The sequence below is a fragment of the Solenopsis invicta genome, chromosome 10 (genome assembly GCF_016802725.1).
Source record: "Solenopsis invicta isolate M01_SB chromosome 10, UNIL_Sinv_3.0, whole genome shotgun sequence".
NCBI lineage: Eukaryota > Metazoa > Arthropoda > Insecta > Hymenoptera > Formicidae > Solenopsis > Solenopsis invicta.
In genome coordinates this window covers 17,715,254-17,728,837 of record NC_052673.1, presented here as the reverse complement: position 1 = coordinate 17,728,837, position 13,584 = coordinate 17,715,254, and the positions used below count along the sequence as shown (strand labels likewise).

At 36.8% G+C, this 13,584-nt stretch overlaps 1 protein-coding gene across 1 annotated transcript in view; it reads right to left on the bottom strand.

Moving 5' to 3' along the window:
* The window catches only part of LOC105197742 (proto-oncogene tyrosine-protein kinase ROS), a 36,580-nt gene that overhangs the window by 15,861 nt on the left and 7,135 nt on the right, over positions 1-13,584 (bottom strand). The window contains 3 exon segments of the mRNA XM_039454691.1: positions 51-141; positions 312-371; positions 7,882-7,941. Coding sequence (XP_039310625.1) covers positions 51-141; positions 312-371; positions 7,882-7,941 — 211 coding nt within the window.

The following is a 13,584-nucleotide window of genomic DNA, read 5'->3' as shown; positions in this document are numbered from 1 at the left end:
TTTGCGAATAATGCATAATTCTTAACTAATGTTTCGAAAGACACACTTACCTTTGAGCTGCTGAAAGTAACGATTTAATGCATCGTGGCAGCCCAAAACGCAATACAATTCCTTCGGCGGTAACAATTCCTGCGTTCCGTTCTGTGAACATACATACGGGCTAACATTAACGTTTGTGTTTAAAATTAAAAAAAAACAATACTACGTAAAACTAGCTGTGCAAAAAAACTACGTTACAAGCGTAGTGCGACTTTTACGTAAGTTTCCTCGATAATAAATGTCATAAAAATAAAAATGGCAGCGATACTAACGCAAACAGCTTGGCAGCTTGTGTCGAGCGCCTGTTCCCATGCTTCACAGCCTTTCGTACACTGCAACAATAAACATAAAGATAAGAGAACGACAGTAGAGATATCCTAATTTTACGTACTAGTACTAGTAAAAGGAGCGAACTCAGTCTTCTTGCAAAAGGTTCTGAACCATAAATGTAGAAGACAAGTGATCGACCCCCAATATTTGGGGGTCGATCACGTAACTTTTTCCCTAGGGTGGAAAGGTAAAAAGTGAAATCTTTAACTATTAACTTCAATGGTTAGAGATTTCACTTTTCACCTTTCCACCCTAGGGAAAAAGTTACGTGATCAACCCTCAGATCTTCTTCTCAATACAGTAGAAGAATTGTGTTCTTCTCTCTCGTGGGTTTCTTTTTATTAAACTTTAATTTAAATTTTTTGAACATTGTTTTCGCGCGAATAAGCTTTGTTAATGCACTAGTTAATGCGATATCTATTTTATCCTATATAAGAGGTAAAGTATCTTTTTAAGTTTGTACGCACTTTATCTTTATGCAAGTCCCCTCATTTTTAAAACGATGTAAATTATCTTTCAGAACTCGATGAATTTAGGTATCTATGTGATTAATGTTATATTGCAGCGTCTAATTTGACAAATGAAAACGACTTTTATCTTTCTCTTTTGAAAATGCCTAAAACGAAAGCAATATTTTACGAGAATTTTCTTTAATTTTTATGCTACTCATTTTTATTATTAAAATTTTTCGTGGATGCATACAATATTCATACAATCATCTAAATACACTTTACCGTTTCATCTGTACGTACATTTCATGTTCCGAGCAAACAATGAAACGCTCTACGCGTGTACATCAAATTTGTAAAAAATCAGTTTGTCCGGTGTGCATTCTTCCGCCGAAGGTCGTCGAGCGTTCTACAATTCGCTAAAGTATAGCTCCGGAAGTGGTTGAACAATGGATCACGTTATCCGGAGCGAAGTGACATAACTCGTCGTGCCGCTACGTGGCGAAACCGTAATTTTTCGTGGCCGCGTCCGATCTCGAGCTGCGTGGCACGTGTCTCAAGTAACGCCCACGTTCATAAGACGCTCATTGCGTGGTACCATGTCGGGCATGGATTTGCGAACTGAAGTTTAACGCATTAACTTTCTGCACGAGAGGATGTGGGCATTTGTCGTCGACAACAAGCCAACTGTAGCCGAGGACGCGTACGGCTCAGCTTCCACTGCGCCAGTGCACGTTGTTTATCTTGTGGTTTACCGATGCAGTCCTTTTGTCCACAAAAGCCTTTCGAAAATAGTCTCTAAGAGAAGCTTCACATCAAATAAAAATAATTAAATGCGAGAGCTTCTCTGAACCATTTTATTGTAATTTAATTGATATATGTTGACGCATAATATATCTTTATTACTTATTGATTTTCGTATTAATTTAATTTGTTTATATACAAAGTTAATATTACACTGAATTTTGAATATTATTATGCAACAGATGAATAAATTAATTAATTAATTACGCGAAATATAAATGACCAATAATGGATCCAACAGTGACTGATTAATAATAAATGAATTTTAATCTCACTGCTTATTTTGTTTTGGATTTGTTCTTTTGCGTGAGAAATTTCTTTTGTCAATATACCAAATAAGAATGTAAGTGTTGTTGAGTTTCTAAAGAAAACATTACAGAAAATGCGATTTGAATGGAAAGTATAAATATACCGAACTTACAGAAGCGACTCGTCTCGAGTGTCTCGAGTGCAGGCCTCAGTAGATCTGTATATTTGTTTGGAACTGTTTCATCATCGCTGCCACTTTTTTTTTAAATTGCGCAACTAATAAGATTAAGATAACGTTTACTTTCGTAGTTTCCATCATAGAGATTTTAATTGAAATAGTACATGGAAAGGGACGGTTTTGATAAAGTGTTTAGAAATTTAGCTGCATATAGAACTAAAAATAATTTTATTAGACCATCAACATAATTACGCTCAAGCATAATAAAACTGCAAAGTTTTGACTTTCTAGCAATCAGTTTAAGCATCTTATATAACTATTTTGATGGTCTCACGAAATTATTTTTAGTTTTATACCCAGCTAAATTTTTAGTAAAAATTCGTTCTTTTGCTACTTTTTACAAAAAAGTCACTTTTTTTAATTCTCGGATTTTTCTTTTCATTCTGTCGTCACAACTTTTATCAGCCTCAGCGATAAATAAATGTAATTTCGTAATATATAGTGGAAGATCTATTTTAACGTCCGGATATATAAGAGGTGCTATTTAGCAATTGGCAGACTGATCGACACTCCGCTTAGTTCGAGAGGCGCCGCATATAAATAATACTGCACTCGACATTGCAGAATCATAAGTAAATTGCATCGTACGAGAAACCTAATTTCCTTGAACGAGCTGTGACGTACTTTTACTATTTATCTAATCTTACTATTAAAATTAATTAAAACTCAATTACGAATTAATTTCTGTTAAATTTTATTGTATTTTAAGCCAATCTCTCTGAAAAATATACATTAATTGAATCCAGAAAATAAAATTTAATAAAATATTCTGAGATATGGCTTGATATTTCTCAATCAACACTTTTTGTCGCTGTCTTACATCACGCGTGTTTACTGTCAAAACATATACAATGAACGATGTGTACACGAATGCTCTCTCTACAAAATTACAATTATCGATGTATTAAACGTTTTACATATTTTGGTATTATATTTTCAATAAAAGATTGTACTTAAGTATTAAAAAAGATAAAGAATCCAAACCATAAAAAAAAAACGTATAAGCGCGTTCAAACAGTTCTTTTAATAATAACCCTATGTTTAGTCTTCATTAACCGTTTTAATTGTTGTTTCATCTCTCAATGCGCACATTAAAGGCGGTTGCTTCGTATTTGTATTAAAAAAAAAAAAAGACGCAAGTCTTTAGCGCGTGAACTGTAGACGAACTTTCGAGTTGCTCGAGTCGTGTTATACGCTCATAACAACGCGTGCGCGTATGGTGGTATTCGAGGGTATCACATAGGTCAGCTCGTATGAAAAGTAGAAGGAAAAGAACCTTCAGCACTCGATAAACATTATTAATAATCATTTGACGCTGAAGCTGTACAACAGTTCTGGTAAATCATCAGCCAGCAAGTGTCACATCTCAAATTGTATTTGTTAATTGCTGCTATAATTAAAATTGTTTTTTCATTAATTGCGTAGAATTATGTCAGCAGTATTTAGAGATTTTAATATGTTTCAAAGTAATAAATAGCGAGTTTTCAAGTTTAATTGTTATTATGTTGTGAAGTATGTAAAGTTTAGAAATCATTCAAATAATTGAAATTAAGTTTATTTACTTAAATTTAAATTTAAACAAATTATTTATATACATGCGATGACGTACGAATGTTCAAGTGTACAAATAACGAGAAAATTTGCACGTTTGAAAGGAAATGTTCGAATGTGACATCAAAATTTGTGACTCTGTAGAAACCACGCAAAAACATAAAATGCTTTATTTTACTTACGTTTCCTTATCGCGCGAGTACTCACGCTGAAAAAAAACTGTTGATTAATGTGTTATCTAATTTATGACCGCGGTGACATCGTTGTACAACTCTTCGCCCTTTTCGTTGATTTTGATTAATTTACAGCTTATTTTTAGCAGATCGTTATCGATTTCTTTTTTTTTTTGTTCCTTAAAAAGTATCGGTCTTCCATGAAGCGAAGGATGTACGGATCTCGAGATTTAATTCCCGGTAACGACCATCTGGGCGTTTTAATTCGACGTAACTTATTAAACATGGGTTTTTAAACGATCTAAGCCATTCACACAATAGGGGTTGACAAAACTATCAAACGGTAGAAAACGGCTGAGCCGAGTGGCTCGGCGCAGCGGCCGCTAATTTCTCACTTCCTCATTAAATCCTCACCGGGTATTATGCCCCCAGCTGGGTCCTCCCTCCACACACGCGGCTCCCCGTAGATCGTAGATCTTTGTCCTACCACGGACGAGCATTTATCTGTCCTCTCCTCGTTTTGCTTTAACCCCATTTACCGCTTTCAGTCTGACTCTGGCGACCGTAGACGAGCAGAGAGGAAAAAGGGTAACGAATACGACGCCTCGGATCATTTTCTTTAAGTAATGTCTTTATAACGAGCTGCTAATTTACACGCAACTGCTGACCGATGTCAAATCTTTCAATAGATTCTGTTAAAAGATCTTCTTGTGTCTTGTACTGATTATCTCTAATAATTTTCTATTCTTTTTGTTATCGCTTTATATATTATTATGTTAGGTACTTATTAAGATATCTTATATAAAAATAAATATAGTATAAAAAATTATTAGGTATATTTGTATTTGTTCATACTTGTTTAAGCATTGCAATATAAAAAATTATCACGTTTTTGTATTTGTTCATACTTATTAAAATGTTTGTTTTTCAATAATAATGAAAACGATTATATGAAAATTCAATAATATAAAGCGATCTTTAATGATAAAGCTCTTTTTCCATTTATTATTTTGTATTAATAGTTGAACTTTCGTTGTAATGATTAGCATCAGGCAATCTTTGCACTCACAGCAAGTTAAAGTGGCTTCTGGCAGTGGCCACTGTCAAGCAGGGACATTTGTAAGGATACCTCGCTGTCAGTGGTCCTCCACTTAAACTACATTGTCAGGCAAACACACTCGACCGTCTGGTTTCTCGGTTCACGATAGACGGAAGCAAGTGTTTATCGTTTGTACGTGGTTTACGTTTTTCCCGTAACGTATACGTAATGTATACATAAGGTAGGGAATGCTACGTGAAGCGTAAAGAAAGCAGTTTTAAATTTAAAATTTCTTATTTATAGATCTGCATTTTAGCGCGCAAATGTGTCTATAATTTATTTTGATATCTTTGTGACCTTATTATTTGCCGCAAGAAGCGCGCTTTATATATTTTACCTCGAGCACAACGATTGCAATTTATTAATTATAAACTCTGCGGAGGGATCGGAAGTAGTCATCGACGGATATTTCCGGAGGTGAACAGGGGATGCAAGGCTGCATTAATATCCGAGAGCGAACCAAAAATGAAATGAGAGGGCGTCGAACAAAAGAAATTCCAGCGGCATTAATTCGTCGTTATCGACCTGTGAAATTACCGGAAGAGACGTAAAGTCAATTCGCTGATGTTCGTTGAGTGAATGTCGAACGCGATGACGAAGTGTCGCCGCAGTACTTCTCTTATATCGATTACAGAAATTAATTCAATTAATTAATTACGTGGGTGGATTTCTCTACGAGATTGGCGGTAAATGTTTTACTTCTTCTTTGGTTCGTATAAAAAAATAAAACAAAATATTTTAATTGAGCTCTTTAAAAATTTAAAAAAGACCTAAAATAACCGATAAATTTAGGCGCAAGTAAACAATAAAAAATCATTTAAAATGAAAAGTTTGAAAATTGCTTCCTCGATCGGAGAGCGCGTTTGCCAGAGGCTTAAAGTGGGTCGTGCCGAGGCGCGTAAATATCCAGCTAGTATCGCGAAGCGTCTTCCTCCACCTACGTCGTCCCAATCCGTTACTCGTACGCGTTACTGGCGACTTACGAACCGTGAAACGAGCTGAGGGAGGAAATCGTTTTAAGCGCAATTCGCGCGGTAATTCGCTTTTCAGGCCCCGCTGTGCAACGCGTGCAACAAACGAGTCGCGCGCGATATCCTGAGCGGCACGAACGAGCCCTGCTTATTGATGACCATGTTTTTTTTTCGGAGACACGACAATTAGGCACGCCAGGATCCTTTCTAGCCTTTCTTTATGAGGTTAATTACCCCGGTCGTTCCATGTCCTGGAGACACGCGTTACTGGATATCCTTCCGGCTCCCCAAAGACCCTTTCGATATTTCACTCTCGCTGGAATGTATATCTTTGCCGATTTTTAAACGACAAATCGGAGAGAAGTGAAAAATAATTTCTCTTAATCGCAAATAATTTTTAATTGTGTCTAGCTGTACTGATGGCAAATCATTTTATATTTTTTTCTGTTCTCATAATTCTTGTATAAAATATAACTCTATGAAAATATTCATTTATATTTTATTTATAATTTTAGATAAAAAAGAATTTAAAGTTTTCTCTGTAATAAAATAATTGTATCTCTGTAAAAAGTTTTATTTATTTATTTATTTAGGTCATGATTTATTATTTAGGTCATGATGAATTAATCTCAAATACAGTTTAACGTTTAACTGATTCCTCGCCTCTTTCTAAAAACAAAAGTAAATAGTCAGACAAAGAGTCAGTAGCACTTATTTATTCGATCGTGTGACAGAAACCGGAAGTGCGACACGCGCGCGACTTTAGTCGCTCTCCCAATTTCCCCGTTTTTTTTTTGTTTTTTTTTCATTTGCACTTCCGCTTTGGGCAGAAAGGAACTGAAAGAGAAACGCGGAGAGAGTGCGACAGCGAGACGGACGAAGCGCGAGAGAGTGAATCCGGAGTCGCACGGTAATTTGGCGACATCCGCCATCGGTCGCACTTGTACGCGATCCAATTTAAAAGCACGAAGCCGTAGCAGAGAGAAAGAGAGAGAAAGAGAGAGAAAGAGAGCGAGAGGAGAGACCGGACCATTCTTTCATTTGTACGCGCGCAATGCGCTTCGTACGTTACGCGCGTTGTTGGTCCCATTCATCGACCGCGCGTTGTTTTTTATTTGCCGTTTACCATCTCCGTCATCGGCGCGAGTTAGAAGCGGCGGGGCCCCCTGGGACACCAGCGGAAGTACTTTCATTGTAACGAGGGACCGCTGTCCCTTCGTTTTCGTCTCCGACGTCCGCACCGTTCATTCGCGTGTATCGCGCCATCCCGCCAGGACTGCCGATTATCACTCCGAACTTTGTTATTACCAAGGGATGGACAAGACGACCTTTCTAATCCTAGATTACAATGTATTTAGAAGACTCGGGCGGAAGCTTTCAGAGAGTTCAGCTTGTGTTAGATCTTCGGAACTTTTTTCCTACATTTATGGTTCCAAAATAAAATTTATATAAGTCTTAAAAAGCTTTAGTGTTTCGATTAAAAAAAAAATGAGATAATAATATTAACGTTTGCCTGAGCTATATGAGCAGATGAAGATACTCTGGATCTTTCAAACCTAGACAAGAATTAAGGATAATAACCTAGGATTAAAGAAGAAACATCTGCTGTTCCCTATATCTTTCATCTAAGTTTACTTTGTCATTCCCTTATTGTATAAACTGTAGGAGATGTTATTAACCGAATGCCGTTAAATAATACGTAAAGAAATGGAGAGTACGATTTTGCTGGAAATACATGAAAATAATTATGTTGGATCATTAAAATAATTAGTTGCCTGAAAAAAAAGAATTTGATAACTATTACCTTTGGTAATAGTTACCAAATTTTTTTTTTTTCAACAAAACCGTTCTTTCAGTGTACAGTAGCAATCATCGTAGAGGTGAAAGGGAAACTTTGCATAGATTTCTAAAGAGAATCATTTTCCACATAACAGAGATTTGATGATTAGATGCGGAGTTTCTTACCGGAGTTTCTTACCTGATCGATCTTGCATCTCACGCCGCATCCTACCTCCGAGCTCAAGTCATCCGTTCGATTCTAAAATAAAAAATACATTTCGTGTTAATCCAAGTCTCTTACAATCACGGAATCTGTCTTAACGCTAGAATCAAATAGATTTCGACACGTTAGTTCGTTCATTTTCAGGATATCGTGTGACGTGTCTATCGTTGTGATACGCGATCGGCGAACACGGAGGGACCGCATAAAAAAAAAGAGAGAGACGTCGGACGCAACGGCGTGAGCGGAGCGCGATTATGTTACGCGCATGGGGCGGCGGAAAATAAATTGAATCGCTTGCCGTCTTTAAAAGATGTTAAACTGTTCCATCCGGATCAATTGACACCCCCGATGTGTGTACTTGACGCGACGCGCCGGAATGAATCGCCGAATATAATCGCCCCTCAAGGTGGCCGGCGCCCTCCCCTCGCCGCCTCCAACGTCACAGATAACGCGCGCTCGTTACAGCGGCTGCACCTGTAGTACGTTACGCATTTCCGGGGCACAGGTGCACGTCCGGCACTCGATGGAGCCGAGAGTAATTGGAAAAAAGCCGGTCGCGCCGAGATCCGCGACGAAGGGGGTGCGCGAGCGGAGAGGAGGGGTGCGAAGCGAACCGTAGACGCTGGTTTCCACCATGGGAATTTTGAACGTCGATTTGTTTGACCGACATCTAATTATCATAACGCATTTGATTACCGAATAGGTCCCCACCTGCGGAATGCAAATTGAATGCGTATTGCTGTGAGAACGGTCGCTGTTAATCAGTTGAGGGATTTCTGAAATTCACGCGCGAGCTCTAGTCGTGTTCTCGTCATATTTTTAAAATATCTAGCTCATTAGCAGGTACTGAGTTTCCTCACGAAAGATTCTTTTTTGGCTAAACGAAATGAGCGCAAAAATTTTTTTTCTTATGGATTTATTGGTACATTATTATTTTTCCATTAAATTTTGGTTAAATAGGAGGGGGAGGCAGCTAAGCAGGTGTTAAGATAATTGCCTTCACAGAGGAAAAAATGCTATTGAATCAACATCAGTCTAATTCGAAATATCTTATTGATGCAAAAACAGTATTAATAAAATAAAAAGATTAACAGTGAAAATAATAAAAAATATTTAAATAAATAAAATTTAGTTGAATTAACTGTATATATTAATGATATCTCGTGATTCGATGTTTAATTGAATCAAACTACGTTTTAATTAATATTACAGCATTTTTTCATGTTTCAAACATTTTGAAATATTAAATATTCATCTTCAAATATTGAATTCTAAAATAACGTCGCCATATGCTTTGGTAATCTCCTCTTACGCGGCTGATAGCCGTAAACATTCATTTACATGATTAGTTGGTCAAGTAAGGTACCATTACATAAACCGAACGTTTCGCAAATTAAACGTTATAGCTCCATGTTAAAATTAGGTACCTTCTCCGTTTTTTCTTTCGTAAAAGAAGTTGTACGAACGTGCGTTTCCCGCAAATGGTCGTGCGACGTGTGTCTTATGGCGGTACGTTTAACTTCGAATTTTCGTAATTGGGTAATGAGCACGGCAGCAAATTGCCGCGAACTGAAATTTTCGCGGAAGCGACAATAATCGTGCGCGAACGCGGATACGTTCGCCGCGTGTTTTTCTCGCGCGTACAAACCGCCGGCGAACAACCGCGGCGAGTTCACTGATAAGAGTTAATCGAGAGAAGGAGATAATGTTTTCGCGTACCATCTCGCTTCTCTCGTGGATGTATCAATTTTACGACGATCTATCCTTTTTTTTTTCTTTTGTTACTCCACTCGTGACTTTCGTCTTCTCGGCGCGGCGAGCGTTTGACTTTGCGCCCGATTAATCAATCCGCTTCGCGCGTCATCGAGAGACCTCTCGAACGTGTGACTGCGCTTTAACGTATTTATTTTTAGGTATCTCATTGCCGAATGTATATGTTTTGTTTTTCGCAACGCTTGTCGATATCTCTCAGGGACGTTACACCAAGTTCACACCGATTTAATCGACGTAATTCTATCGAATTCTACGTCGTTTCTCGTCTATCCAGTGCTGAAGAAAGTAGTTTGTTGAAACAGAAAATAGGCATAGAAATATTTATTTAAATAACGTATCTGTAAAAAAAAAAATAAGCATTTCGTGTAATAAGAAACGTATTTTATGAATTTATAAATGTAACCTAGCTACTTGGTAATGAGTAAACACAATGACAAGAATTTATATTAAAACACATTTATAAAAAAATATGTCACATTTATATATTCATGAAATACATGCAGTTTTTTATTTATTTTATCTTGTTATTTTCTATTTTGCACTTTTAGTAGAAAATAAACAATGGGAAATAGGGAAAACTTATTTAATCATGACATATCGAAATAAATATTTTCTTTTAAATGTGTATTTAAATGTTAAATACCATTTGCTTTTTTATACTTATTACACAAGATACTTATTTCAAATAGTTTTTTACAGATACATTCCTTGAATAAATTGTTCTATTAAACTTATTTTAAATCTGCATTTATCTTGTCGCAAATTATTTCAAACTTTTTTGAAAAAAAAACAGAAATGAAATTGAAAATAAAATAGAATGTAAAATTTGAGAAGAAATTTGTAAGAGATTTCGCATTCATGATTTGTGTTACTGTAATGTACCAAATATCGTAAATGACTATAAAATTTTATAAATTTTTTTTTATTTCTGATCAGAATATCTTTCTATATGTCAAACTACTTTGTTAAAAAAGAAGCTACAGACAGGAAACAATTAACACGTTTCTCTTGGCAAACAATTCCTAGAAAACGTTCCTCTCGTCGATCGCAAGAGCAATTTGGCAGAATGATTCGGCTTCTTCGCGATTAGTTCCCTTCGTCTTCTTCAATTAATTCCAAGCGGGTGACCCCCGTAGTTAACTCGACTCCTTTTTCGCGAGTGCGTTTCCGCTCTCATCGCGAGTTTCAACGAGTTTTAGAGAAAAAAAAAGAAGGAACCGAGGAAATCACCTGTTAGAAGAGAGGTTTTATCTGATCTAAGGTAATCGACTAATGCATAGGTGCCCGTTCTTCCGCACGTCCTTCCGTCGTGTCCAACGTCTCCGTCACGCTCGACGACGCCGGCCAACTGTTGCGTCTTCCCGCCACCGACCTAACATAATCTCGAAGACGGAAATAATAGCGGTTGTCAAACACGGAAAGCTATTATACGGAAATGCTTGTTCGCGATTCGTACTAGGATTCCATCTGAATACTCTTGACTCCGGGAAATATCCCGTTCTTTCTATACTGAGGAAAAAATTAATAAATTTTAATAAATGTTTGAATAATTGCAATCAAATATTTACTTACTAAACATAAATATTTATTCAATAAAAAAAATAATAGTTATATTAAATTAGTGATTATTGTACTAAATAAACATTTATTTATATTTAATAAATATTTTTATTGCAACTATTCAAACGAATATTTATTAAAATTTTTAATAACTTTTTCTCTCACAACCAGGGTACTGCTAATAATTACGCATACACATTTCTCATTTACGTGTATAATATATTCTTATTGTGAATTTTCTTCTCTCCCTTCTCTCAGCACTCTTCTCTCAGCACACCACTAACTTCTAACGTGTCGACATGACTCGACAATATTATGACAAAACTGATAGACAATTATCTCTTTTAATTATCTTTTTCCTTTGTTTTATTTGCAAAATGAAGCTGAATTTAAAAAAAAAATTTTAAATAAACGATGGCAAAATGAAGTATTATAATAAAAAAGGCTGCTAAGGACCGAGCAAGCATCCCCATGGTATAGTTGTTAGAGTGAGATTGAAAGGAGTGACGGGCACTTGATACCTGTCGACAAAATAATACGACATGGACATGTCATTTTGCATGCGCGCGGCGCGCTGTTTCAAGTTTAAGGTAAAAGGTGTCGGGTTTTTACCTGCGGTCACCAACGTGCACGGTCGCACGGTGTTGGATGTACACCGGCCGGTGTCCACTCGGTTGGAACAGCGGCCTAAGATCGAGCATTGCCTTCGGCGATCAAATCACCGATATTATGAAAAGAACGGCGGACACGCAAACTCTTGGAAATCACAATCCCAAAATGAAAACAGGTGGCCCGTCGCTCGAAATATATCATTCTCCACGAATAGTTTAAAATATTGAAAATTTCAAATATTAGAAGAGATATTCGAAAGGATCGGAAAAACAAAAAATTTATAAACAAACATAAAAGAAAAAAATTAACAAATTTGAGAAATATTAAAAGACAATGTTATTTTTTTTTTAAACTGAATTATACTCTGCTCGTCTCTTTGCAATATTGCAATACTCTTTTGGAACTTTGCAGATACATTATTTTTTTAGAATGAGACGGCACGTGTCTCGGAATGCCTTGTTATTTGTTATCACATTTTTTGAGATTTCTCATATATTCTTTATTTCTTTGCTAAAAAAGATGCCACCGATGTTATTTGAATGCACGCAAACGTTTTCTTCTACGAACCAAGTCAATTATTCTCATATTACGTCGGGAATTGAGAGAACAGACATCGCGTTTGAAGCTGTAATTATTAACATGACAACCAGGAAGTTCTCCCATCTTCGATTTCATAATCATCACTCGCATTTTAATTATGTTTAACGTGCACTTTAATTGTATTTAATTACGTTTAATAACGTTATCTAAGTTGCACCTAGCAAAATTCAAATGCGCTTCAAATAACATTTGCGCAATGATTGTATGACTGCAAAAAGACTTAGATCGGTATACTTATCTTTATATGTATAAGTATAATAAAAAAAAAGTTGCAAAAGCCTGAAAAATTTTTTTATTTCTCATTTTTAAGAATATCGCAGATTTAAATTCAAAATATCAGTTCTCTACCCTAATATTACTGTGTAAATTATTATAATACTATAATCTCATAAAGAATTAAGTCTCGCAGGACAGATCAAATTGCCTACAGTACATTCTGGAGCCCTCTGCTCAAAATCAATTCGACAATTCGAATTGTGGAAGCGATTAAGTGTTTATGTACATCCTGGCGTGACTAATGCGACTACCGACGAAAATGGCACCGACGGTCGCGGTCGTTTCCCGTGAATGAAATCTGCGATGTTGGCGCGGCGCGAATTGAATGGAGCGTAATAAAAATTGACGATGACGTCGTCGCGACGGGCCGACCCCGTTTAGCCGTACGAGATGAGAATCTGGGTTATCGTTGACCTTAAGCTCATCGCAGCTAATCCCAATGCGATTGCGAGGCTGCCACCGAAACGCGCTTTTGGCGCGTCGCTCGACGATTTTTTTATTCCCTAAGTGAACGATCTTGGAATAAATGAAATATCAGAAGTCAAAGCACCCTCCCGCAGTTTAAAGTTCTGAGAAAAGAGGTGTCACCCCCCCCCTCCCCCTCGTCATCACACGCGATTAATCTTCGTCGGTATTTGCTCTAATGCATCCGACTGCAGTTGCATACGGGCCTACCCACATCCATTTTACTGAGGTCAGGACGTTTTCGTGAAGTTAGGGAGAAAAAAACCCTCATAGAAGTTGATGATCCATTGCGTCCTGTCGCCGATAGGTCAAAGATTTCTGTCTGAGAAGGCAAAGAATAAAAGTCCTGCTAAAATATCTGTTTATAATTGATTTGCATTTGTTCCATCAATA